This window comes from Barbus barbus (genome assembly GCF_936440315.1).
Source record: "Barbus barbus genome assembly, chromosome: 5".
Classification (NCBI taxonomy): domain Eukaryota; kingdom Metazoa; phylum Chordata; class Actinopteri; order Cypriniformes; family Cyprinidae; genus Barbus; species Barbus barbus.
The window spans coordinates 878,189-905,308 of NC_136733.1; the positions used below are offsets into that span (position 1 = coordinate 878,189).

The 27,120-nt window shown below is 34.9% G+C and overlaps 1 protein-coding gene across 1 annotated transcript; it reads left to right on the top strand.

Moving 5' to 3' along the window:
* Positions 1-551: 551 nt before the first annotated feature.
* golga2 (golgin A2) lies at positions 552-26,888 on the top strand (the record flags this gene model as incomplete). Its single annotated transcript, XM_079416054.1, is given in 29 exon segments — positions 552-581; positions 583-639; positions 1,993-2,121; positions 3,522-3,605; positions 4,808-4,927; positions 5,979-6,031; positions 6,955-7,018; positions 7,510-7,569; positions 9,104-9,184; positions 10,026-10,064; positions 10,143-10,205; positions 10,497-10,590; positions 11,280-11,386; positions 11,471-11,529; positions 12,755-12,896; positions 12,978-13,067; positions 13,160-13,267; positions 14,862-14,949; positions 15,135-15,271; positions 17,050-17,268; positions 17,348-17,461; positions 19,137-19,361; positions 20,858-20,957; positions 21,037-21,125; positions 21,281-21,434; positions 22,345-22,512; positions 23,503-23,609; positions 23,705-23,858; positions 25,104-26,888. Coding segments are annotated over 29 exon segments (3,213 nt in total). The 3' UTR covers positions 25,382-26,888.
* Between the last annotated feature and the right edge of the window lie 232 nt (positions 26,889-27,120).

Here is a 27,120-nt window from a genome sequence, read left to right on the forward strand (position 1 = left end):
CAAGGGGTTTAATAATCCATTTAAAAGATGAAGAAGTCCATTAAATCTTTCTGGAAAAGTAAGAAAGTGGGGAGGGAGGTTATTAAAGAGTCTGCATTATAAATGAACCAATTAGCAGCGCTATTAACCAAACATTCACCATCACGATTCCGAGAAAAAGACAAATATTTCACTGTCTAATATTTTCAGCATCACAGCCTGTAGTGTATTAAAGAGACTGGTTTAACTCACTTTCAACAGTCTTTAGGGTTGATGAAGGATCAACACACAAGTAAAACGATCTATTTTATTTATTTATTTATTCACTCAAAAATCTGCTGAAGCTGGTTGCCTTAAAATTTTAAGTTGGCTCAATATAAATCAAACAATAACATAATTACTACTTGAATTAAAATAATTACAAATGTTACATACATATTTTCTGCACTGACTGTGGGGGGAAAAATCTGCAGAAAGATTTAATTATAGCAAAAAACTATGTAGGAAGAAGTACACACACTCTCACGCGCACGCGCGCGCACAGTCGCACACACACACACACACACGATCTGATGACGTGGTGCCGTTGGCTTCGCTCAGCTGCGCGAGAGGATGGCGGACCAGAACAGGCAAATCAAACTCGCTGCAGCCAAGAAAAAGGTACGTTTATGTACTTTCACATCTTCTTTTACTCTCTTTGTGACAAAACACAACTAACGATCGTAACTGAATCGCGTCCGAGCGTGTGTGTTTCATCTGTCATGTTGACATTCCACGTCTACCGGCCTCTCCGCGGGCCTCGCATCCGGCTGCCAGCACTCCTGGACGGGCGCGGCTCTCAGGAAAACCCGGGGACTGAGCTGAGTCAGGGCCTGGATACGAACTCATTAGAATTTGACTCTCTATCCGCGTTTATAACGATTTAAACCTGTCAGAAATGCGCTTTATAAGTGTCTGTGAGTCAGTGTCAGTTTAACTTGGCATGCTAATGTTGTTAGCCTCTGTGTTTTGGCGTTATTAACAGAATAAAAACAACAACAATGGGAATCAGCTTAAGATAAACTAAAGCTACACCTTAATTTAATGTCATTTTAGAACTATTATTGACTTTAGGCTCATTTAACCAACTGATTAGTGTTAGCTTACTTGCTAACTGCTAGTTAAAATGACAGCTCTAATTGAAACAGCTGGTTAGTTTAAGAGTAAAAGTGCTTAACTAATAGATTTAATTTGCCCTCATTGTGCTCTTTACATGGCTGTTTTGAGGTTTAATTGATCAAATATGTGATTATTAGTGTTTTTGTTCAATGATCTATGAAGGCAGCCACTTGGTGCCCAGAAGTGCTGTCTAGTTAGGGAGCTCGTCTGTACTAGGTTCTGATTCACAGCTGCTGTCCTTTATGGAAAGTCAACACAGCTTGAAAAAGAAATCAACCCTGGAATTTAAGTTATGGCAAAGCAAGGCTGTCATATGAGAGCTGATTCACACCCAAACCCACTCCTGCCAGCCTGACCTGCTACAGACATGTCCTCTATCACAGCATTGGACGGGAGGTTACTCTCAAGCAGAATGTGCACTTGTTGTCATATCTGAGCGTTTCTGTCGTGTCACTGGTGCAGTGGAACTTGATTGAGTTATCTTGATTTAGTTTGTACACACTTTCACAATGCATTCCAACCAGTGTGTTTAAACTGTGCTAGAATTAGGACAGATTATTGACTTGAGATTGCTGTGGAGTCCTTCTGCCTGTCAGTGGCACTGGTGCATTGATGCTTGATTTAGTTAAACAGCAGCCAAATACTTTAGTTATTAGCCAAAAATGAATATTAGCTGACAGTTTATTTACCTTTAGGTCATCCAAGATCAGTGTATTTCTTCATCAGGTTTGTATAAATGTGTCTCTGCATCAGTGTCTCAGCAATGGATGCTCTGCAGTGAATGGGTGCCGTCAGAATGAGAGTCCAAACAGCTGATAAAAACATCACAATGAACTGAACTGATGTGTCCTGCAGCTGAAGGAGTTTCAACAGAAGACCACCCCATCCACAGGAAGTGCTGGACCAAAGAAGAAGAGGAAGGTTAAAGGAGGCGATCAGCTGGACGCAGCTGTGGACAGACAATCGCCGGACAATGTGAGTCAGGTGCGTAATCAATCCACGCCGCGAGAAACCAGATGAATGCTCACTGTCTGCTCTGATGGGATTTGTTCGTCTGCTGTGTTTTGACTGATTAATGACGCTTTCCCACTGCAGGAAGTAATCCTCGTTTCAGGAACTATTTGAGGATTTATTCGGGTTTTGCACGTTGAATTATTTTTCCTCTTCACTGTTTTGAGAGCCTGTTTTAACTTCTGCTTTTTGTACAGATATTGGTTTTATTATTGGCTTATAACAATTAGTCATGTTTGCACTGACACAAAACATCCAGTAAATAAGTCTGATCCAGGGTTATTAACATTAATTAAAAATAAAACTGTTCAAAACATTGAAACAAAATATAAAACTATTCAATAATTCTTTAACTGAAGTTAAATGTTTGTTGAAATTGAAGCACTAAAATGACTAGCTAACTATATTTTTGTATAGGCAACATTTCAATAATTTCTTTCAACTTATTTCTAGTTTTGGTTTAGTTTGTTGAAACACTAAAATTATTAACTAAACTGAAAAATTGCACTGTACAGATTCTGTATACATTGTTTAGTTTTATATTTTTCATAACAATCTCAGCTCTATTTTTTCCTCCCCACCATATTTCATAAATTTTATTCATATATGTTTTATAAAATAATGTAATGTATTAAAAACTATATTCTATTTTTTAATGTGTGTGTGCTTGCTTAATTGTTGGTTGTGTTTGTTGTTGCACTGAGGAACAAACTAAACATTTCACTTCATTGCATCACAAGTATATAAAATGTTTTTACCTTAAATTATTTAACATTAGTGCTGTCAAACAATTAATTGCATCCAAAATAAAGTTTTTGTTTGCATAATATATGTGTGTGTACTGTGTATATTTACTATGAATATATAAATACACACACAAACAGTATATATTTTGGAAATGCATATACATTTATATAGTTATATTCTTGTATTTTATATTATTTATAAATATATTTAATATATAAACATATATCATTCTTAAAAATATGCATGTGTGTGTATTTATATATACAATATAAATATATACAGCACACACACATATATACTATGTTAAAAACGTTTATTTTGGATGTGATTATTCGCTATTAATCGTTTGACAGCACTCATTAACATAAATTAAAAATAACAATCTCAAATTAAAACAAAATGACAAAAACATACTACAATTAGAATGAAAACTAAAAACATTAAATAAGCTAAAAGCTGATTCAAAATACTACTAGATTCTAATAGTATAAATAACTGTGTTTTTCAGCTGAGTGATTGATCTGACCCTTCAGCTTGTGTTTCCTTTATCACGTTATCACCTTCTGTCTTCTGCTTCCTCCTCTCTCACACCTTCCCTTTATCGTCTGCCTCTCCTTCCCCTGTAGATTGAGAATATTCTCAAAGTTATGGTGTCTGATCTTAGTCTGACTAATGGAGTGTCTCAGGCTCCATTTGTCAACAACAGTCAGGTGAGCTGCTCGCTGTCCCTCCTCTCTCCCCGGTGTCTTTCTCCTCCGTTTGCTCTTTGATTCATCATCTGTGTTTCCTCGCATGCTGTGAGATCGTCATCACAGGAAGAAGTCGATGTTTGCATCATCTGTTGCAATGTTTAAAGTCAGCATGAAATCACTCATTCATGTTTCCGGTCTTAATGCGAACGATTCATCAGTGCTCGTTAATTTAAAGAAATACAGTAGATGTTTCACATGCTATGTAAATTTGACTCACGCAGATAATAATTTGTAGAAAGCATTTGCACTCAGAAATTGCAAGGAAATATAACATTTAATTTAGTGCTGTCAAACGATTAATCGCATCCAAAATAAAAGTTTTTGTTTACAGAATATATGTGTGTGTGGTTTTATATTTATTATGTATATATGAATACACACACATGCATGTATATATTTTGAAAATATTTACATGTGTATATTTATATCCATAAATATAATTTATATTGTATATAAATATATTTAATATATAAACAACATTTTTCTTAAATATATACATATATGTGTATTTATATATACCTAATAAATATAAAAGCGCACATATATTCTGTAAACAAAAACTTTTACTTTGGATGTGATTAATCGTTTGACAGCACTAATATAATTACAAAGAAATGGCGAAAAACACTGAGTTAAACGACTAAAAACAGTGTTTTTCTTGTCAAACATACACCAATCTCATTTGCTTTATTCTGCAACTTCATCAAATCTATTTTTACAGTCAGAGTAAATGCTTACATTAAGTACAGTCAGAGTATGCTGCGAATGCTTTTTCATGTTGAATTTAATGCATCTTTGACATGCCAAATTAAAAACCTTGCTACATGTACTGTGTTAGGATAACAGATTGTTATAGCACGTGCATATCGTTGCTCTTTTGTTGATTTTGATTGCTTCCGTTGTCCTCATTTGTAAGTCGCTTTGGATAAAAGCGTTTGCTATATTGCTAAATGTAAAAGTAAGTTTCAGGGTCTGAATATATTGGGATTGATTATATGTTGAACTGAATGCCTGAATGTTTTTTTCCACCTTTATATGCATGTTCTTGATAAATATGAGAATGGATGAGAATAATGAAGACTGTTGTGCATCTGTACTGTGTGTGTGTGTGTTTTAACCCACTGATGGTCTAATGTGTCTCTGTCGCTGTATTGCATCAGGATGATGTGGATGCTGTGAACCGGGTCTCGCAGGAGCTGGAGGAGACCACCGCTGAACCAGTCTTTAACCCTGCTTCTGCTATTAACTCTGAGTGTGTCGCTGATAGCGCTGGCCTGCAGGTCTGTCTGTCTCTGTGTCGCTCTCCTTAGCTGGGCTTCATCAGATGCGACATGCACTTTTACAAGTTGTTTGAACTGAAATGTGTGTTGGCCGTACACAACCACCCTATAATGATAAAGAATCCAGCCAGTGTTTTCAAATCTTGTTAAATCATTAACCCCTTTCTCAAATCGAGCCGATCTCAGATTCCTGAAGACAAAAATGGCTCCTAAGCAATTGAGGCGTTTTCTTAAAAATCTCGTAATCTTAAAACTTTAAATGTTAAAATCTGTCCCAGCCACCGCTACTTTATTACAAGAGTATCCTACTGATCCAGGGACAATAATTTTAAATAATCATTTGAAAACTAATGTAACTATAATAGTGCTATATAATGCTAATAATACTATAGACACACCCAGTTTTAGTCACTGAAGGATTTATTCATCATAAAATAATTACTTCATAATTGTATTGGAGTCTTACACGCATGCTATCTGAGTCGTGCATTAATTTGAGTGGTGACAGATATTATGGGAGTGGCTTGATCTTGACCCTTAAGAAACTTTAATTAATGCTGGCACATAACAAGTCTGTTGCAAAGATAAAATTAAGTGAATTGCTAATTACTACATTGAAAGAAAAAGTTCTGCGGCTAAAGTTAACCTTCTCATGAGAACGGCTCGTCACTCCACAAAAGAGAGGGGCGGGGCCAGCAGAGCTCATTAGCATTTAAAGGAACATGCACTAAAACGGGTCGTTGTGAACAGAGCAGTTTTTGAGCGGGTAAAAAGGATGTTGTTTTACACTACCACTGAGAAATTTTAACCATAGTATGTTATAGAGTTTTCATTAAGAACTTGTGGAAAATGCGCATCTGATGACCCCTTTAAAACAAAGCTGTTGTGTCTTAATGGTTCAGCTGTTGTTTGCTCATATTTTTAATCTGTTCAGTGTGTGTCTTTTAGTTTAGTGTATTGCTTTGTCATTTTGATGTTTTCATGCGTTTTCACATAAGTCTGGCCTGTTTTGCATCTCAGGTTTGTGTTTTTCATTCGTATGTTTTTCCAGCAGAAGTACACAGCAGATGCAAACGGTGATGAACATCCTCTGGAAGAGAACAGGTGAATTTACTCTTTATTTGAGAACAAGCTACTACAGAAATATGATGCCATGAACGTGAATGTTTGATGTTTTATAGAGTGCAACAGTGACAGCTCAGGTTTTCTGATGCCTTGGTTCTGGAAATATTTCAGTTCGTGTTCCCTGATGCTTCTTTAAATAGTTTTGAATTACACCAAAAATCTCTGATGAATCACACAGAACCAACATTGATTCAAATAGTATTATTTTAGTATCACTGACATACTATCATATTTTTAATCCATAGTTTGAATTACTTTATTATATTTAAATTTTAGTGATAGTGTTGCTCATTGTTTGTTGTGTTTTTGTCTGTTTTTGTTTGTTTTGTTTTTCTTCAGAAATGTTTATTTGTTTTAATTTTAGTTATTGTAATGCTTCACGATAAACTAAGTTAAAATGAGAAAAGTAGCATTGGCAACTAGTTGAAATAAAAAGCTTAATTTTATATTTCATTTTGTTTCAGTTAATTTTTAATTAACTTCAAGTAGTAAAAAAAAAAAAAGTTGTTTTAGTTTTTAGAATTGTTTTTTTTTGTTAACTAGAATTACCCTGTATTCAAAGTGGAAAAGCATATAAAAATACTATTTTTTTTTTTTATTTTTTTTTGCAGAAAATGTGTGATGCAATGAACTACTCATGCGATAATGTGAACAAAACAAATGACCATACAGTATAAAAGTGTGTGTGTTATGCATGTTATCAACTTTAAGTAGTAAAATGTAATATACTTCAAGTTTAGTATATAAAAAATAGACCCAAGCCAATGACAAAAACTAGCTTGCTGCTTTCTTCATGCAGACTAACTATACACCGATGCCCTTGATTCTGTTTGCTATGCTTGTTTAGTTCAAAACTGTAACACCTCATAGTCTGTTCTGAGCTCGTATGTTTGTGTTTGCAGGCCGCTGTCGTCCACCGAGAGCCTGAGACAGATTTCCCAGCAGCTCAATGGACTTCTGTCTGAGGTGAGTAACGGCTTCAGTCTTTGGGTTTGGTTGGATTGTGATGCTATGATGTTATTAATGCTATTTTTCTCCACCCTGCTTGATTACATCAGTAGAAAAGTCACTTCAGAAGTGGGTAGACTTCTTAAAATGTTAATGAAAGCAGGCATTGTTTTTTTCTTTTCTTTAGGATTACATGCACTAATGAAACAAAAGAGGCCAAATGCATTTTTTAAGAAATTAAATGACCTGTTTTGATTTCATCTTGACTTTTAAGAACTAAACTCCACAGGTTCCAAATTCTTTTGACCTTACATGGCTTGAGTGAATTACAAACATAAGTATAAACACATTTGCAAGACTTGGAATAGAAGCAGTTTAATTCTTATGTAACCCTTGTGAATATCCCGAATATCAGCATTTAAACCGTTCCAGAATTAACTGATCAAATGATTCAGGGCAAAGCTTTGATTTCTGATTCTGATTTTCTTTCCTTCTTGGGTTTAATGCAGTCAACAACATACATCAATGGAGACAGCGGCCCGCCGACGGTCAGCGAGAAGGAACTAGAGGTATATTGATTTTTTTTTTTTACTATTAATTCACTTGAGCTTTTATTTATTTTTGTTTTAAATATATATATTTTTTTAAAAGTAGACGTGCAAAGCTGTACAGCAAGGTAATTTAGTTTAGTCTAGCGGTTTATAATTACCACTCTGAAGGGTCAGTAATCTTGCTCAAGCGGGATAATCTTATGGAAGCACAAGTTCTTACGATGGAAATAGCTTGTAGTCTGTAGGGGTTTACAGCACTGGCTGATGCTGCAGTCTGTTAAAGAGCGTCAGTCACTTGATATCATTTTCACAGTCATATCCCAGATTGATTCCCTCATGGGTTACAGACCAAATCAAGAACAATTTCATCTATTTCTGCTAAATATAAAGTATTAAAGCGACCTGAAACTGTATTTGTATCTGTGCTACTGTAATCTATATCTTACCTGGTATAATTGGTTCTGTATCTGTCAGTATGTGCATTATTGCAGTGTGTCCTGTAGGACTAGTTCTGGCATTTATCTCCTGCTACACACTGAACAAACATCCTGTTTCAGCGTCACAAACACGTCTGCAACAGGCTACATGGCAGAATGAGGCTCTGTTTATAAGTTAAAGTTTCACTGGCTTCATCCACATAGAAGCCTGAGTGTCTGTTTCTAGCAGTCATGCGTTACATACACAACTATTCAAAGGTTTGCGGTCGGGAAGATTTCTTAACGTTTTTTAAATAAGTCTCTTCTGCTCACCAAGGCTGCATTTATTTGATCAAAAATAGAGTACAATTGTCAAATATTTAGAAAATTTAAAACAGCTGTTTTCTATGTGAATATGTGTTAAACTGTAATTTATTCCTGTGATCTGCAGCTGTATTTTCAGCATCATTACTCCAGTCTTCAGTGTCACATGATCTTCAGAAATCATAATAATATACTGATTTACTGCTCAACAAACATTTCTGATTATTATTAATGTTGAAAACAATTGTGCTGCACAATATTTTTGTGGAAACTGTGATGCATTTTATTTTTCAGGATTCACAGATGAATAGAAAGTTCAAAAGAACAGCATTTATTTGAAATAGAAATCTTTTGGAACATTATAAATCTCTTCACTGTCACTTTTGATCAATTTGATGTGTTCTTGCTAAGTAAAATATAAAATATTAATTTCATTAAGTAAATAAATAAATACCGATCGCACACTTTTGAATAGTAGTGTACATAAATTTTCAGCATTTTCAGCATTATAAATGACTAAATACACTTCTGCAGACATAATGAGATGATTAATATCTTTGTTCTGTAACAAATCTACAGTTTGATTTAATGGGGTTTAATAGAGATTACCCATTTCTTTCTACTTGAGTAAAGTGTTAAACGTCACCCTATTTGAACATGAACGAATGCCTGTTTATATCCCACATCACTCGGTGTTTAGAGAGTCCAGTTACACACACAACAGATTCTTTGTGTTACACCATATCTGTTTGTCGTCATGTCCACCTCTCTTAGTCTTTAATTTCTCTCTCTCTCTCTGTTTGTCACGCCAGACTCGCAACCAGGAGCTATCAGCGGCTCTGGACTCCAGCGCGCTCACAAACGCCCAGCTCACGTCCAAACTCCAGACGCTGGTAAGAGAGTGCGTTAAGAGGCTGTGTGTCCGTAACGCTCCATGCTGCAGTTCATTCATTCATGCATTTCATTTATATATATATATATATATAGCACAAAAAAAGATACAAATAAAAAAGAAAGCAAGCAATAAGACAAACACGCATTCAATAACAATGGAGTTTTTGAAGATGCAACATTTTTTGCTACTGTTGCTACTTTTAACATGCAACATTGTTTCAATTTCTAGTTTTTAAATGGTTTGCCCATTGTCTTGTGCCTCAGACGGTCGTCTTGCATACTAAGTTTAGATTTTAACTTTTACATTCATGCATGTAGCAAAGTGACTTACAAAAGAAGAACAAAAGCAATTTATTTATTAGAAATTTAAAATGGCAGGTACTGTATTAATAAACACACATATAATTAAAGTTTATTCAGACACAAATGCATGGCCTGGTAAACATTGCTTTACTGATGTATTTGAGAAGTCATGCTGTGTTTTGATATACTTCCTTGTGTGCCTTATTGAGTTATTATAATACATAATAACTTTATTATTTTCATTCTGTTTCATTATTTTAGTAAGTTTTGGATTGGATTGCACATGTTAAGATTTGATGTTAGTAGTTAATATTAATAATATTAATAGGTTTGAAGGTTTTAAAGAGCATGTTTCAGATGATCAGACATTTGCACAATGACATTTAAAGTGAATAAGGTGCATTTTGAATTCATATCATCTTTAACGAAGCATTAACCTGTATTAACTGTCAGGTCCGTTTAACATGCTTGTGGTGGTCGGTTTAATGATTTATTTCTTAAGCACACATGAGTTAAAGGTTTGTTCACTGTTTTCAGATGAAGCAGTCTCAGGAGCTTTCTGATCAACTACAGAAGGTACAGTAAGCTGCCAGCAGTGTTATTAGATTGCTCATTTATGATTTGTTAATGAGCGGCTCCTTGTCTTCTCATCAGGAGCGGAAAGAGTTTGAGCAGAAGTTCACTAAGGAGCAGGGAGCGATACGTGAGCAGCTACAGGTGAACTGATTGCGCAGGACTGAAGTCATGTACCATGTAGTCATGTCAGTTGGTGTTTTAAGGAAATATATATTTATTTAATTGGAAAGAAGCAAGATGTTTTATTGACAGCAGAAGTCATTTACAAGTTTTGGCTGTAATTAAGAGGAAATGTATGTGATGATAAAATTCCACCATACAAATGGAACAGTAAATGTGTTGAAAGTAATTTAATTGACATTAACTTACCAGTGTTGTTAATTAAATGAGGTTTTGTGTGTGTGTTTAATGAAGCATGTCTTCCACATTCAGGTTCACATTCAGACCATCGGCATCCTGGTGTCTGAGAAATCAGAGCTACAGACGGCCCTGTCTTACACACAGCAGGCAGCGCGACACAAGACAGGTGTGTGTGTGTGTGTGTGTGTGTGTGTGTGTGTGTGAGATAACACATGCTCAGAATTGTGATATTATTGGGGTGATACTCAAAAAACATACCCAGGACAATAGATCATGTGTACAATAGATCATGTTACAACCAAGTATGTCATGTTTGTATTTGTTGTACTGCCTTGATTTAAATAAGAAAACAATAACTGCATTAAAATAATTTCTTTACCAAAATGCAATGAAAACAAAGATCTGATTAGAATCTCAATGGCAAATCGATCTTTTTCTTATGCAAAGTATAATTTGGGTAACACTTTACCATAAGGTCCATTAGTTAACAACATTAGTAAACATGAACTAAGAATGAACAATACTTCTACAGCATTTATTAATCTTAGTTAATGTTAATTTCAGCATTTACTAATGCATTATTAAATCACATGTTGTGTTTAACATTAGTTAATGCACTGTGAACTAACAAGGAACAACTGTATTTTCATTAACTAACATTAACAAAGATGAATAAATACTGTAATAAATGCATTGTTCATTGTTTGTTCATGTTAGTTAGTTAGGTAAACAAATGACACCTTATTGTAAAGTGTTACCATAATTTCTTAATATATTTCTAGATGTTTGTGCTTTGTGCACATGTTCTTGATCCTTGTAATATACTAGCGTGTCCATCTGTGTGTGTTTGTGCAGCAGAGGCAGAAGATCTGAGCTCGCGGCTGCAGGCCAGTAAACAGCGAGTGTCTGAGTTAGAGAGGACGCTGTCTTCAGTCTCCACACAACAGAAGCAGTTTGAGAAGGTACCAGATCCTCTTCATTATCAGCTGCATTTGAACAAAATGACACAGTTCAAGTTCAAAAAGCCTTGTCTGCTTTTTCTGCAGCATAATAAAGAGCTTGAGAAGGAGCGAGACAGTCTACGATTAGAGATCCTCAGGTTTAGGTAAGACCTAAAGACCTTTTTACTCCTCATTCAGAAGCAGGTGTTATATGTGTCCCTGGAGCACAAAACCAGTCATAAGGGTCAATGTTTTGAAATTGAGATGAATTTGATCTGAAATCTGAATAAATAATCTTTCCATTGATGTATGGTTTGTTATGATAGGACAATATTTGTCTGAGATACAACTATTTGAAAATCTGGAATCTGAGGGAGCAAAAAAATCTAAATATTGAGAAAATCTCCTTTAAAGTTGTTCAAATGAAGTTCTTAGCAATGCATATTACTAATCAAAAATGAAGGTTTGATATATTTACGGTAGGAAATTTACTAAATATCTTCATGGAACATGATCTTAATATCCTAATGATTTTTGTCATAAAAGAGAAATGTATAATTTTGATCCATACAATGTATTGTTGTCTATTGCTACAGATATACCTGTGTTACTCATGACTGCTTTTGTGCTGCAGGGTCACATATGTGACCTGTGCTGGCTAAATGAGACACAATGAGCAAATTTTCCTAAACGATGTATGATTCGTTGGAATGGGATGAAAAATGACTGAGCTACACCGTTTTGAGTTCGGCAGAGTCAGCAAAGTCAATTTAGAGAAAAATAGAGTTAAAGTTTTCTGAAGGTTCCAAAGCAAAATCACTCATTGCATCTTTTCCTCCAATTCTTTTCTTTATAATAATACTATATTAATGATCACTATATCACTTTTTGGTTACACTTTATTTCAAGGCGGCCTTGTTACAGTGTAATTATACATTTAAGTAACGAGTAGTATTAATTAACTACATGTACTTGCTAGATGGTTAGGGTTGGGGTTTGAGGTTACTTGCATGTAATTATGCATAATTATATGTTATTATAATAAATACATGTAACAAGGACACCTTAAAATAAAGGATTACCAGCTTTTTTAAATTTTATCTTTGTTATAATAAATAAGAACAGATGCAAAAAAGCAGTAGAACAAATATAAGAAACAAATAATGCGTCACCTTTTTCATTTTACACAAATAATGATAATTTTAGATGTTTAATGACTGTTTTTAGCATGGGATCGCTAGACAAGGCCTTAATGAACTCATTTTTGTGAAATTCAAAAAAAAATTTCCGCCTGTAGCTCAAAATTAGACTCTGCACATTCCGACTCATTTTGCCAGCACGGGTCACATATGAGTGTGTGTTATATGACTATGTTCTGGTGTCTGTCAGTAATGTGAGCGAGGAGTCCAGGCAGCAGAGCTCAGAGCTGTCGGAGCAGCTCAAGCTGAGAGTAAATGAGAACAATGGCTTGAAGCAGGAGGTCGATGAGCTCCGTAAGCGGCTGGAGATGGCTGACAGCATGCTGCAGCAGGTGAGGAGACGCTTTAAACATGTACTGTGCTCATGATGGAGTTCCTGTGATGTGAAATGCCTCTTCTCATCGCTCCTGCAGTTCTCCAGTCAGTCGGGTCCTGCATCTGAACACCATCAGGTTCAGCTCCTCCTGGAGGAAAAGCACCAGGTAGAGGCTCACGCGGCTCAGGTGTGTGCTGCTGTAATTGGGGGCATGTTTGTGTCTGCATTAGTCCTGAACGTCCTCCTGAGTTTCCTGATTTTCTCTCTGTGTGTGTGCAGCTGATGGAGTCGGTGGCTCAGCTGCAGGTGGAGAGAGATCGGTACGCTGTACAGATACAGGAGGAGGGACGCTTGTGGAAGGACAAAACAGAGCAGCTTCTGTCTCAGGTTAACATACACACACATACAGTATTGCAAACAAAATTGTTGTTATGTACTATACAGTATATATTTAGAAAATATTTACATGTATATACATTTATATATTTATATTCTTATATTTTATATAATATTTTATTTTATATTATTATATATTTAATATATAAACATAAAATTTTAGCACGTACATGCATGTGTTTGTATTTATATTATATACACAATAAATATACACAGTATACACACAAATATTATATAAACAAAAACGTTTATTTTGGATGTGATTAAGCACATTTTAATACACCTAAAATGATTTTGGGGTAATTTTATAGGGGAGTGAATTTGCATAGAAAAAAAGAAATAATAATAATAATGCAAACCATCCTTTTAGGGCTGAACAATTTGGAAAAAAAATAATTTTTCTGATTGTGATTTAAACCAGGGTTATTATAGTTAACTAAATCTAAAACCATAAAAAGCTCTTGTTACTTGAAATTAAATTAAACTTCAACTGAAAAAAACCCTTGAATTTATTTTATTTCTGCTACTAAAGTCATTTTCATTTTATTTAATATCTTAAAAAAACATTTTTAAATAAAAATGACAGCAAAAATTATAATGAAAACAGGAAAAATAAAATAACTAATAAAAATTTAATCTATTTCAGAATATTAATAAAAACTTAAATAGTATCTCACTATTTCACAAAAAAAATAAAAATAAAACAATAAGACACATTTGAACAGTGATATGATAAACATGTAACATCTCATATTGCTGCTGTTTAGACATCCAGACACAAAAATAAGGTGTTCAAATTTGGGGTTCTCTCTTTACAAGAACAAATTCAAACCTCTTTCAGTAACCATAAAGTAAACAAACAGGCCACAATCCCACTGTTTTTGACCCTTTTAATATGGCTTTAAAATAATCATAATTCTGATTTTTATTGTGATCTTTATTAAAGAATGAAACTAAATAAGAATTATTACTTTTGTAATAATGTTGTCTAAAAAAAAAAAAAATCAATATAATAATATTTGATGCGTGTGTTGTCTGAGCGTGTGTAATGTGTGTGTGCGCGTGTGTGTGCATGTGTGTGTGTGTGTGTGCGTGTGTAATGTGTGTGTGTGTGTGTGTGTTGTGTCTGTGCGTGTGTTGTCTATGCGTGTGTAATGTGTGTGTGTGTGTGTGTGTTGTGTCTGTGTGTGTGTTGTCTATGCGTGTGTAATGTGTGTGTGCGCGTGTGTGTGCATGTGTAATGTGTGTGTGTGTGTGTGCGCGTGTGTAATGTGTGTGTGTGTGTTGTGTCTGTGTGTGTGTTGTCTATGCGTGTGTAATGTGTGTGTGCGCGTGTGTAATGTGTGTGCGCGTGTGTAATGTGTGTGTGTGTGTGCGCGTGTGTAATGTGTGTGCGCGTGTGTAATGTGTGTGTGTGTGTGCGCGTGTGTAATGTGTGTGCGCGTGTGTAATGTGTGTGCGCGTGTGTAATGTGTGTGCGCGTGTGTAATGTGTGTGTGTGTGTGCGCGTGTGTAATGTGTGTGTGTGTGTGTGTGCACGTGTGTAATGTGTGTGTGCGCGTGTGTAATGTGTGTGTGTGTGTAGGTGCGTCTGATGTCAGAGGAGCGTGACAGCACTGCTGCTCAGATTCAGGAGCTGCAGGAGAAGATCACAGAGCTGGAGAACACTGCAGGTACGAGACACGACATACACAGCCTTTACGTCACATTCTCATTGATCATGATGCACTAAAGAACCAAGAAAACAAAACACAGACCAGTTAGCTTTTTTCATCATGTGTCCAGAAAGAACATTCAGGTTTCGAGTGAGGAAACACATTTCAGACAGAAACATGACAGGCTTGTGTTGTGTCCGCAGCTCTGATGAGTAAAGAGCAGGAGCCTCAGGCCGTGTCACAAGCCCTGGGCCCTTCAGAAAGTGAACTGGCCCTTCAGGAAGCCATCAGGAGCCTTCAGCAGGAGCGAGACGCTCTCAGTCTGCAGCACCAAGCACAGGTGACCTACACTGACCATGTGACGCATGCTTTGTCACGCATTTATACTGGAGTGCCTTTGCTCTTAACAAAAATTAAACAAGAATTTTGAAACTGACATCATCCAGTGTTTAGATTTTTGTCCTAGAAATGTATGCAAATTAGCGCATATTTCATTAAATAATGACTCGTTAGCATTGTAATACAAAAAAGTGTTTGCAATTATTAATGTAATCAACCAGCTGGGTAATTAAGGCCATAACTATTAGTTTTTTTGTTAGTTTTTTACCCTATTCACCTAAGGTGTCTCACCTTAAACATTTCAAATGAATATTAAGTAATTAAAATAATAATAATAAATAAAAGTAGTTAAAGAGCTGAATGTTTGCATACTGTTTAAGTTATGAATTTACATGGTTTTACTGGATAAGGATTATAAAATAAACACATACTCTCAGTTTATACTCAATAACATTTTATAGCATGGCATAACTAGAAAAACTGATATTAATTCTAAAAAATATATATATAATTTGTATTAGTGCTGTTAAACGATTAATCGCATCCAAAATAAGAGTTTTTGTTTACATAATATATATATGAGTGTGTGCTGTGTATTTTTATTATGTATATATAAATACATACACATGCATGTATATATTTCAGAAAAGTGTTGTGTATATATATGAAATATATTTATTTATAATATAAATGATATGAATATAAATATAGACATGAAAATATTTTCAAAATATATCCATGCATGTGTGTGTATTTATATATACATAATAAATATACTCAGTGCTCACACATATATTATGAAAACAAGCACTTTTATTTTGGATGTGATTTAATCACGATTAATCGTTTCACAGCACTAGTTTTTATATAAAAAATATTTTTATATGTGTAATTTTTTTAATCAACTTAAATGACATGCAGATTTTTCTACACAAACAGTTGTTGGGGATAAATTAAAATTAGAAAACAAATACTCTGAAAGGTAAAATGTTTCTCCTTTTGTTCAACTTTAAATTTAGTCCACTTTACATTGACACTAGCAAACCTAAAATATATAATATAATATAATATCATATGTGTCCCTGCAGCACAAAAGCAGTCATGAGTAACACAGATATATCTGTAGAAATAGCCAACAATACATTGTATGGATCAAAATTATACATTTCTCTTTTATGACAAAAATCATTAGGATATTAAGATCATGTTCCATGAAGATATTTTGTTAATTTCCTACCATAAATATATCAAAACTTCATTTTTGATTAGTAATATGCATTGCTAAGAACTTCATTTGAACAACTTTAAAGGTGATTTTCTCAATATTTAGATTTTTTTGCTTCCTCAGATTCCAGATTTTCAAATAGTTGTATCTCAGACAAATATTGTCCGATCATAACAAACCATACATCAATGGAGAGATTATTTATCCAGCTTCAGATGATGTAGAAATTTCAATTTCAAATAATTGACCCAGGGTCACGTATCTTATTGAATACTTGTTTTGTCTTATTTTAAGTCATCTGAAGTCATCTTGTAGCCCCCTGATTGAAAACCACTGTTAAGTTGCATCTGTTTTTAACCGTAACTTTTAGACATGCATTTGAAATATGATGTATCACAACTGTAAATAACATAAGTATAAACTTATTAAACAATGTGTGGTGTAAATGTTGAAATGCAGCATGGAGACATTTAGACCTGTAAAGGCTGACAGAAACGTATTATGAAATCAGACACTCATTACAGAGGTATTTAGTGCTCTATTGTGTCCTGTAGGTGCGAGACAATGAGCAGCTGAGCCGGCTGGTGCAGGAACAGGAAGTGAGGATGGAAGAACTGGAGAGACAGGCAGAGCGGGCCGCTGAAGTGTCTCAGGATCGGCTCCAGATTCTGGAGGACGTCCAGAGCAACAAGGCCACCATCAGCAGAGCCCTGGCCCAGAACCGAGACCTCAAAGACCAGCTGGCCGAGCTGCAGAACGGCTTCGTCAAGCTGGTGAGGGGCTCTAGCGACAGATGATGACTTACGTACGTTAACCCCTGACCTCTGACCTCTGACCTCTGTCCTCCTCCAGACCAATGAGAACATGGAGCTGACCAGCGCTCTGCAGTCCGAGCAGTACATCAAGAAGGAGATCGCTCGTAAGATAGGTCAGCTGCAGGAAGACCTGCACAATGCCAAAGAACAGGTTTGTGTCTGCATAGAAACCAAAGGAGAAGATGTTGTCTTGAAGCAGGGCTTGATGAAGAGCTAATAATTAGATCCAATGGGAAAATTAAAAATAAAAATCTTGATATAGCTTATTGCAACGCAAGCAGCTGATAATCCTTTAACAATAAATCTGGTGGTTGGTTCACAGTAAATGGAGTGCGTTTTGGGAAATCAATATGCTATTGGTTCACTTCATGCATTTGCATAATTTCCAAGATTTTGTGTGGACAGCATTTCATCAGTATTTAACCAAAAATAAAAGCTTGAGGATTTAAAATGTTTAAAACGCCAGGGTTTGAAAGTACAGAATTTAAGACAGAAAAAAACAGTATTGTGGCATTTAGTGTAAAATAAAATGATCTAATATATATATATTTTTTTCATTTCACAGTAGAATTGTAATTTACGGCAGTAATATGTTGCTTCATTTTTATTAGTTAAAGCATTAATAATAACTATTATTATTATAACAACAATAGTAATAATTGTATAATTATTATAATATTTAATAATGATTCAATCCAGCTACAAAGTCTAAATAAATCACTTACTTTAAAAAACATTATATATTTTATTTGTTTACTTGCATGTCATGTGAATATTAACACACATCAAAGAGCCGTGAGTATGTGAATGCATTATTAAATTATTGAAATATGACTTTAAAACCTCAGGGGGACATCAAATAAATATTTTGTATGAAATATGTATTTTTAGTATCATTGCCATACTAAATAGTCTTTATTAGTATTTTGAATCACAATTAATTTTTGTGTTTTCCGTTTTCATTTTAATTATAGTTAAAAATTGTCATTTTGTTGTTTTCATCATTTTTAGTCTTTTGCTTTTTCTATATAATTCTATATAGTATTTATTAAATGTTATTTCAGTTTTAGTTATTTTAGTACATCAAATTGAACTAATTAAAATTAGAAATGTTGCCTTGGCAATCAATAGAATGTTTATATTATATCAAAAATATATATAATGGTTTTTTTTTTATTGCTGTCAAATGATTAATCGCATAAAAAATAAGTTTTTGTTTACATAATATATTTGTGTGTACTGTGTATATTTGTTATTCATATATAAAAACACATGCATGTATATATTTCAGAAAAATGTTGTTTATGTATTAAATATACTTATTTATAATATAAATTATATGAATATAAATATAGATGTTAATATTATCAAAATATATACTGTGTGTGTATTTATATATACATATATATATATATATATATATATATATATATATATATATATAAAATACACATACATATACACACACATTATAAATATACACAGAACACACATATATTATACAAACAAAAACTTATTTTATTAATCGTTTGACGGCACTAATTTTATTTTATTCTGTATTCTGAACATAAATTTTATTTCAGTAACAATTTTCTAAATGGTTTTAATTGTAGTTTTGGGTTCACTGTAATAGCCCTGCCATCTAATATCCTGTGAAGCCGATATGACAATGAATTTAAAAACAACAACATCAAGTAAGCATTTCGTGTCCAAAGAGTCTAGCTGACAAAACAAGTTTGGGAACCTTTGTCTGAAAGGGACACAGATTTTTGTGCAGCTGTAGTGTTTGCGCTCCTAACCCGACCGTGTGGTCTTCCTCCCATCAGCTGCAGGAGAAGTGTGGAGAGCTGGCGTCTGCGCAGGAGCAGCGGGATCAGTATCTGTCTCACCTGCAGCAGTACATGGCTGGATACCAGCAGCTGGTGACGGAGCGAGAACATCTGCAGCATCAGTTCCTGCAGCAGGCGCAGCTGATGGACCGGCTGCAGCACGACGAGGTGCAGGGCAAAGTGCAGCTGGAGCAGAGTCACGTTCAGCTGCAGGAGGCGCAGGTAAACACTGTCACATGACCATCTCCCACCCTACCATTAAACACTGCTGTTGTCCAAAATATTGATTTTTTTTTTATGCATATCGATTTTATATATTGGAATCTTTTTTTCTTTGTTTTCTAGCTGAGCACGCTCTATCTTTTCTCTGATGTCAAGCTGACACACACCGAGTGTGCTTTTTAATTAAAGACTGTATAGTAGAGATGCACCGATGGCAATTTTCTTGGCCAATTCAGATTTTTTTTTTTTTTTTTTTTAAGGGTGATCTGCCAATACCGATTTTTGCCAATTCTGATCTTCTTTCTAAGAACTATAATTATTTATTTGACCCTCTAACTCTAGCACTCTCTATTCTAATTCTATTCTTAAAAACAAATACTAACACTAGCTTTTCTAATCTTTTTGTTTTCTATCTATTTGGTTTCTTTTTATTATTATACAATTAACAAAAGCAAAAAGGCCTCTAACAGTAGCTTGCTCTATTCTTTATCTGTTTTCTTTTAAATATATAATAAAAAAAACAACAACCTTGCTACTTGTACTGCGTTAAGCTAACTGAGACTTGTTATAGTGTAATCTGCTAAATGACTAAATGTAATTGACAGCGTATACAAACACAAATCTGTACTTTTTTTTTCTATGCAAAAAAATGTACTTAATTTATTAAACATTAGTTCCCTCGATCTGGACTAGGTTACAGGTATTCTCTATAAATGCATTTACACTGCAAAATTTCAAATGCATAAATTAGTTTTGATAAGATTAATGTTTTTAAAAAAAAAACAATTTAAACCTACAAATAAGAAATGTTGGGAAAAATGCAATGATACTTTTAAATATGAAACCAAACCACAAACATCAGAGAACATGTGAGTGTTTCACTAAATAATATTATTATGAAACATTACCTTAAGATCTCAAGGAGGAGATTTTGTGTTCTTTGCTGAATCTGTATTGTTGTATCAATTCAGTTCACATTTATTTGTGCTGATTTTCACGATGCAAATCATTTCAGATCAATGAGATATTTCATTAATATGTTGAATCAAGGGTTTAACTCTTGGAAATGAAGACATTAAATCATTACTCATTAATTATTACATCCTGCTACAAAAGTAAAAATAATGAATAATTACAATTGTGAAATAAATAATTTAGTAAAACAAATCGTAAATAATTTAATAAAGTAAAATAATATACTTTTTATTGTACAGTCAAATTCTGCTTTTAAAATATTATTATTATTATTAGTATTACTTTTACTATATAAATCAAATGTTATGCTCTTAATGTTGTGGCAGTTTCTTCCGGTGGTAAATGATATCAAATATCAATAATTTTCAAGGTCTTGTATTGAAGTTAGAATTCCAGTTTTGTGCCAACACTTAAAGAAACACATGTAAATGAGCTCTGTTGTGATTGGATGACATTTCTGCCTGTGAAATGAGCAACAGCCTCCAGAAAGTGGTTGAGGTGTAAATATGTGCCCCCTGCAGGAGAAAGTGATGCAGCTGGCCAGAGATAACGAGGAGCTGAAGACGGAGGTGCAGGACCTGCTCAACAGCTCTGCTCTGAACATCTCTCACAGAGACGACGGTGAGTCCCGCTTCACACCGAGAAACATCTGCTTCACAATAACTGTACTGATGATTACTGTCCCTGCTGATGTTAAAAGGTGATGGCTTGGAGAGTCATTCTCTCCCAGAGAGCTTCCAGAAGTCACACATCGTCATCCCAGAAGACTTTGACAGCAGAGAAGAGATGGTGAGTTGACACAAAATTTGCCGCATTTGAATAGACTCGTGTGGATTTGGAGATTTACAGATATAATGGAGTTTTTTGAGCTTCGCCTGACATGTTTTCTTTATTAAATGTTAAGTTTCCCTCAGAAGTGAATTCTTCTTTTCCTCTGGTTGTAGGAGGAGTTTATTCACTCTGCTCTGTCGCTTCTGGAGGAAGAGCGAGATGAGATGAGCCGCCGGTTCGAGGAGGAGAGGAGACTTCATCACGCTATCCGACAGCAGATGATGGCCATGAGCCACGAGCATCCTCATCCTCATCCTCACAGCACAGGTGCTTCACTGCACTCAAATCACACAGACTATTCTATTTTGGGTTTTAATAAACTCTTTAAGACATTTGAGACCTGTAGTTTGAAAACCGGCTTTACACATTAAGATTTTTAAAAATGTTTTTGAAAGAAGTCTCTTCTGCTCATCAAGGCTGCATTTATTAAAATATTGCAATTCAAAACAGCCGTTTTCTCTGTGAATATCTGTTGAATTGTAATGTATTTCTGTGATCTGCAGCTGTATTTTCAGCATCATTACTCCAGTCTTCAGTGTCACATGATCTTCAGAAATCATAATAATATACTGATTTACTGATCAACAAACATTTCTGATTATTATCAATGTTGAACACAGTTGTGCTGCACAATATATTTGTGGAACCCATGATATACTACACTAAAAACAAAGAAATTAATATATTTTTTTAGTATATTTAATATATTTTTCACATTTTGACATTAAAGACACTTATAATGTTACAAAAGGTTTATATTTCAAATAAATGAAGTATATGTTTGTTAAAGAATCCTGCAAAATATATCACAGTTTCCACAAAAATATTAAGCAGCCAAAACATTGATAATAGTTTGTGTCCCTGGAGCAGAAAAGCAGTCTTAAGTCGCTGGGGTATATTTGTAGCAATAGCCAACAGTATTGGTCAAAATTATCCATTTCTCTTTTATGCCAAAAATCATTAGATATTAAGTAGAGATCATGTTCCATGAAGATATTTTGTACATTTCCTAAAAAATTATCACTTTTTCCTCGAAAAATTGACCCTTATGACTGGTTTTGTGCTCCAGGGACACATTTGTTAATTTTAAAATGCACAAAAGAAAAGCATCCAAAATGTCAAACTTTTGTTGGTTGGTGTAGGTGATCTAGCTATAATGTTACTCTGTGGTTTGTAGGAGGCTCTGACGGGGTTCCGGTGGAGGTGCACGAGGCTCTGCGGGGAGCGATGGAGAAACTCCAGGAGCGTTTCACAGCGCTCATGCAGGAGAAGGTGGATCTGAAGGAGCGAGTGGAGGAGCTGGAGCACCGCTGCATTCAGCTGTCAGGAGAAACAGACACCATCGGTGAGACGCAGCTGATATACTCATGAAGCTCCTCTGCTATTGTGTGTCAAAACACATGAAGCGCAGGACGCCTCCACCTGCTGTATTTCTCATTTATACTACTGTCATGTCTAAATATAGGTTTGTCTAGTTATGCTATTTATATTTAGTTAAAAAATATACATTTTAATACGTAATAGTAATATTATTAATAGCAATTTTATCAATTAAAAAATTAAAAAAGAAAATCCAACAATCTATAGTCAATATAAACCTTTATACTACTACTCAGTTTTAAACTTATTCTATTTAATTAATAATATTCATATTCATAAGTAAAATAATACTATTTATAGCAATATTGTTTTAAAATATTAATAAAACACGGGTAATACTATATAGTCAATATAAATGTTTCTAGTTGTGATCAGTTTTAAACTTGCTATTTAATTAATAACAATAATAATAAGTACTAATAATTAATACTATTAATATTTAATATATGAATTTAAATGTTTTAAAAGGAAAAATTACTACTATATTCAATATAATTTTTTGTACTTGTGCTCAGTTGTAAACTATTTCTGATTAATTAATAATTTGCCCATATTTAGTAATAATATCACAGTAATGAACATGCACGGTATTATCACTTCATAACACAATAAATATTTGTAGATATCTTTGTAGATATTTTTTAATGCACTTTCCATCAAACGACTTCAAATAAAGGCTTTTTTACTTTGCTCGTGTTTACACTTACACATGTCTAAACTAAATTATGCCAGCCTAGAGAAGATATCTAGATATTGGTTAAAAATTATCTGATTCTTTATTGTTGTTCTTTTGTTCCTTTGCACAATTGTGACCGGTGGGATAATGTGTATACTGAATATTTCTGCAGTCATAAAAATTGTTATATATCTTAGCCCAGCTATTTGAAACTATTGGATCACATTCTAGGTTTACAGTGATTGTGAATGCTGTTGTTGTGTGTGTGTGTGTGTGTAGGTGAATACATCGCGCTGTATCAGAACCAGAGAGCCATCATGAAACAAAGACACTATGAGAAGGAGCAGTACATCAACATTCTGGCCAAAGACAAGGAGGAGATGAAGGTACGAGGAGCAGCTGTGTGATGGAGTGATGAAGTGATGTCTGTGGTGTGATGTTAACCTGTGTGTGTGTGTGTGTGTGTGTGTGTGTGTGTCAGGCGAAGCTAGCGGAGCTGCAGGATCTGGTCATGCGTCTGGTGGGCGAGCGTAACGAGTGGTACAGCAGATACATGAGTGCCGTTGGTAACCCTGACCTCCTGTCCTCCGGAGGAGAGCAGCTCCTTCCCGCAGACGGACACACGGACAGCCCAGGTGCTACAGCACAGTCACGCTCATACAAACACATACTGATTCAGTTCATTCAGCAAACCAGTTCAACCACAGGCGGCTACACTTTCAGAAGTGTTCATCAGTCCTGGAAAAGTTGTAAACATTTTTATAGTCAATATCAAGTACTATAGTAATAGTCCTATTATTAATAATAATCATTAATACTACTGATAGTAAAAAAATATATATATATTTGAACTAAAAGTAAAATTTCTATAGCCAATATCAATATTTCTAATTATGCTCAGTTTAAAACTATTTCAGTTTAATTAATAATAGTCATATTAATAAATAGTGCTGTCAAACAGTTAATCGCATCAAAATAAAAGTTTGTGTACATAATATATATGTGTACTGTGTATATTATATATATATAAATACACACACATGCATGTATATATTTATGAAAAATGTTATTTATATATTAAATATATTCATATGAATATGAATAAATACATGTAAATATTTCCAAAATATATGCTGTATGTGTGTGTATTTATATATACATAATAAATAAATATTATATAAAGATATTTAGTAAATTTCCTACCGTAAATATATCAAAACTTAATTTTTGATTAGTAATATGCATTGCTAAGAACTTCATTTGAACAACTTTAAAGGAGATTTTCTCAATATTTAGATTTTTTTGCTCCCTCAGATTCCAGATTTTCAAATAGTTGTATCTCAGACAAATATTGTCCGATCATAACAAACCATACATCAATGGAAAGATCATTTATTCAGCTTAAATCTCAATTTCAAAAAATGGACCCTTGACTGATGACTGGTTTTGTTGTCCAGGGTCAGATATTTAATGCAATCGTATGTTTATAGTCTTCAAGTTCCATCAGTTCAAGTTAATCTATCTGTTTTATTCAGTCATAACTGGATCCCTTTGTCCATATCAGGGATTTCCTGGAGCGTCGTCAGTCTATTACTTCTGCGATGCATGCGTGTAGTTTCTGCGTAAGAGCGCCCCCTGGCTTCCAGTATGAATTAAACAGTCATTACATTACGTGTGTACGCCGTAATGCTCACAACAACCTATTTTGGGTGAAAATAGGAAAGATAATACTTTTCTCTAAAGAAACAGGATTCCCTGAATTATCCTCATTGATATTATCGCAATAAATAACAGAAATATCGTGATATATTTTTAAGCCCATATCGCCCATCCCTTGCTGATTCTGTGTTGTTTTGCTAAAATGTTCCGTCTTCACTCAGCCGTTCTGGACCTGAGCACAGCGGTGGAGGCGTCTACAGCGCCTCAGTCCAGTACTGACCCACAGAGTCGATCCCAGAGTCCCGAGAGGCCTGGATCTGCACCGGACGGCCCGTCCCTGAGGCCCAAAGAGGACGGCACGGCCCGCCAAATCATGCAGCTCCTGCAGGAGATCCAGAATCCTCAGTCCAGACCCGCTCACTTCCTGGGAGAAAACCCCTGCATCCCGTTCTTCTACCGGCCAGACGAGCACGACGAGGTCAAGATCCTGGTGGTCTGAAAGCGTCCGGCGGGCCCAATCTGAACCGTACCTGCTTGGCTTCTGGAGAGAGCCTTTGACGAAATGGACTCACGTATTAAATGGGTTTTCCCTCTTTGTTTCTACAGCGAATAAGAGAGATTTGATGACTTCTGAAGCTCTTCGGCTCCGTTTGGTTTGTGTGTAAACCAGTTATCCATAAGAATATCAGTTTTTGCTGCTCTGTGTCTTTCCCGTCACCCATTTGTCCTCTTTCACTTTATCAAATAAGTGCAATAGACAGCTGACAGATCAGTGATTCATATCAGTATGATTCATTGATTCAGATCGTGAACACCTTACATAATGAACTCGCTCACTAACTAGGGTACAGTAATGAGTAATATTGATATGATAAAGCAGATCTGGACTGAAATGATGAAGTGTTTTCTGAGAAAATCAGATTATGAAGTGTTTGTTCGGTTGCAAAGCATGTAGGGCAGAGTATTGAGAAGGAAATGAATCGGATCAAATGAATCATTCGATCTGAATGTGCTTTATGCATCACATTGTAGGTTAGAATCGAGCCGAGAGGGTTCAGTGGACACAAGAAGTTAAAACAGAGTTGTTTTGCTTTCCTAATTGGAATTTATTGAAAGATGTCATTATAATCTCATCCCTACAAACACTCGAGCACCTTGTGTTTTTTCCAGAGCGCGTGACGCCGAAGCTTTCGAGATGTTGGCGATTGTTTGCGGTTAACTCTATGACGCTAGCATCCATCAGCCGAGAGTTTGGAGTGGCGTTTGTATGTGGCGTGAATGATATGAGAGCTGTATATTAGAGAAAAAGATTTGTAATAATTCCTCTTAACGTGAGCAAAGCTTGAACGGTGAGTTCATTCATTAACATCCATCACTCTCATCAGATTTGGCAACACTTGTACCCGCAGCTACACCTTTAAAGAGTGTGATGCATTGTGCATGCCTTATGCTCTTTAGAAGAGTATGCATATCAATCTACAGGTATTTACAAAATCATTCAACCGATTCTGAAGTAGAATGCATTGTGCATTGCTCTCTAATGCACTATATTTGCAGTGTTCTGTATCTGAAGAACATGCATGCGTGTTGATGGACTCTGAAGCTTCTGCATCTTTTCTATCTGCGCTCTCCATGTATGAATATATTTTCCAGTGATTCTTTTGGGCGTGGGCTTTAATCAGACGTTGATTGTTTTGCAGAAGCTGCACCGCGAGCTTGTTCATGTAACAGACGTGTAAATAGTGTAACTGTGTATCATACTGTATATTGACTGGGGGATGCTTGCGTTTGCTTGCTGAAGAATCTAGTGCGGAGAGAGGACGGGATGTTTGTGTGCTTTCATACTACGGCTGAACTAAAGGAGAATTCTATTTATTTGGGATAATTACACACTAATCTGTTTTAATCTAGACTGATGGAACACAATGAAGGAATAATGAGTAGTTTGAGCAGAAATGCTTCTGTGGTGATTTTCCTCCTAAATAAACCTGATTGAGCAAAATGAAGCCGTTTTATGTCTGCAGTTCATGATTTGGGAATCGGATATGATTTCATTGTCTGTTGGGGTTGACACGCAGCACAAGTATTTGAAGTATTTGTTGTATATTATGATAATTTACTGCTAAAACTCTTGTAATAAGCGTTCTTTTAATGACCTCGCTGAGAGACTACATTCAATGTTTCCACATGAGATAAAAAAAACATGCTTTGGTCAATTCTAAGTAACAATGTCATAAG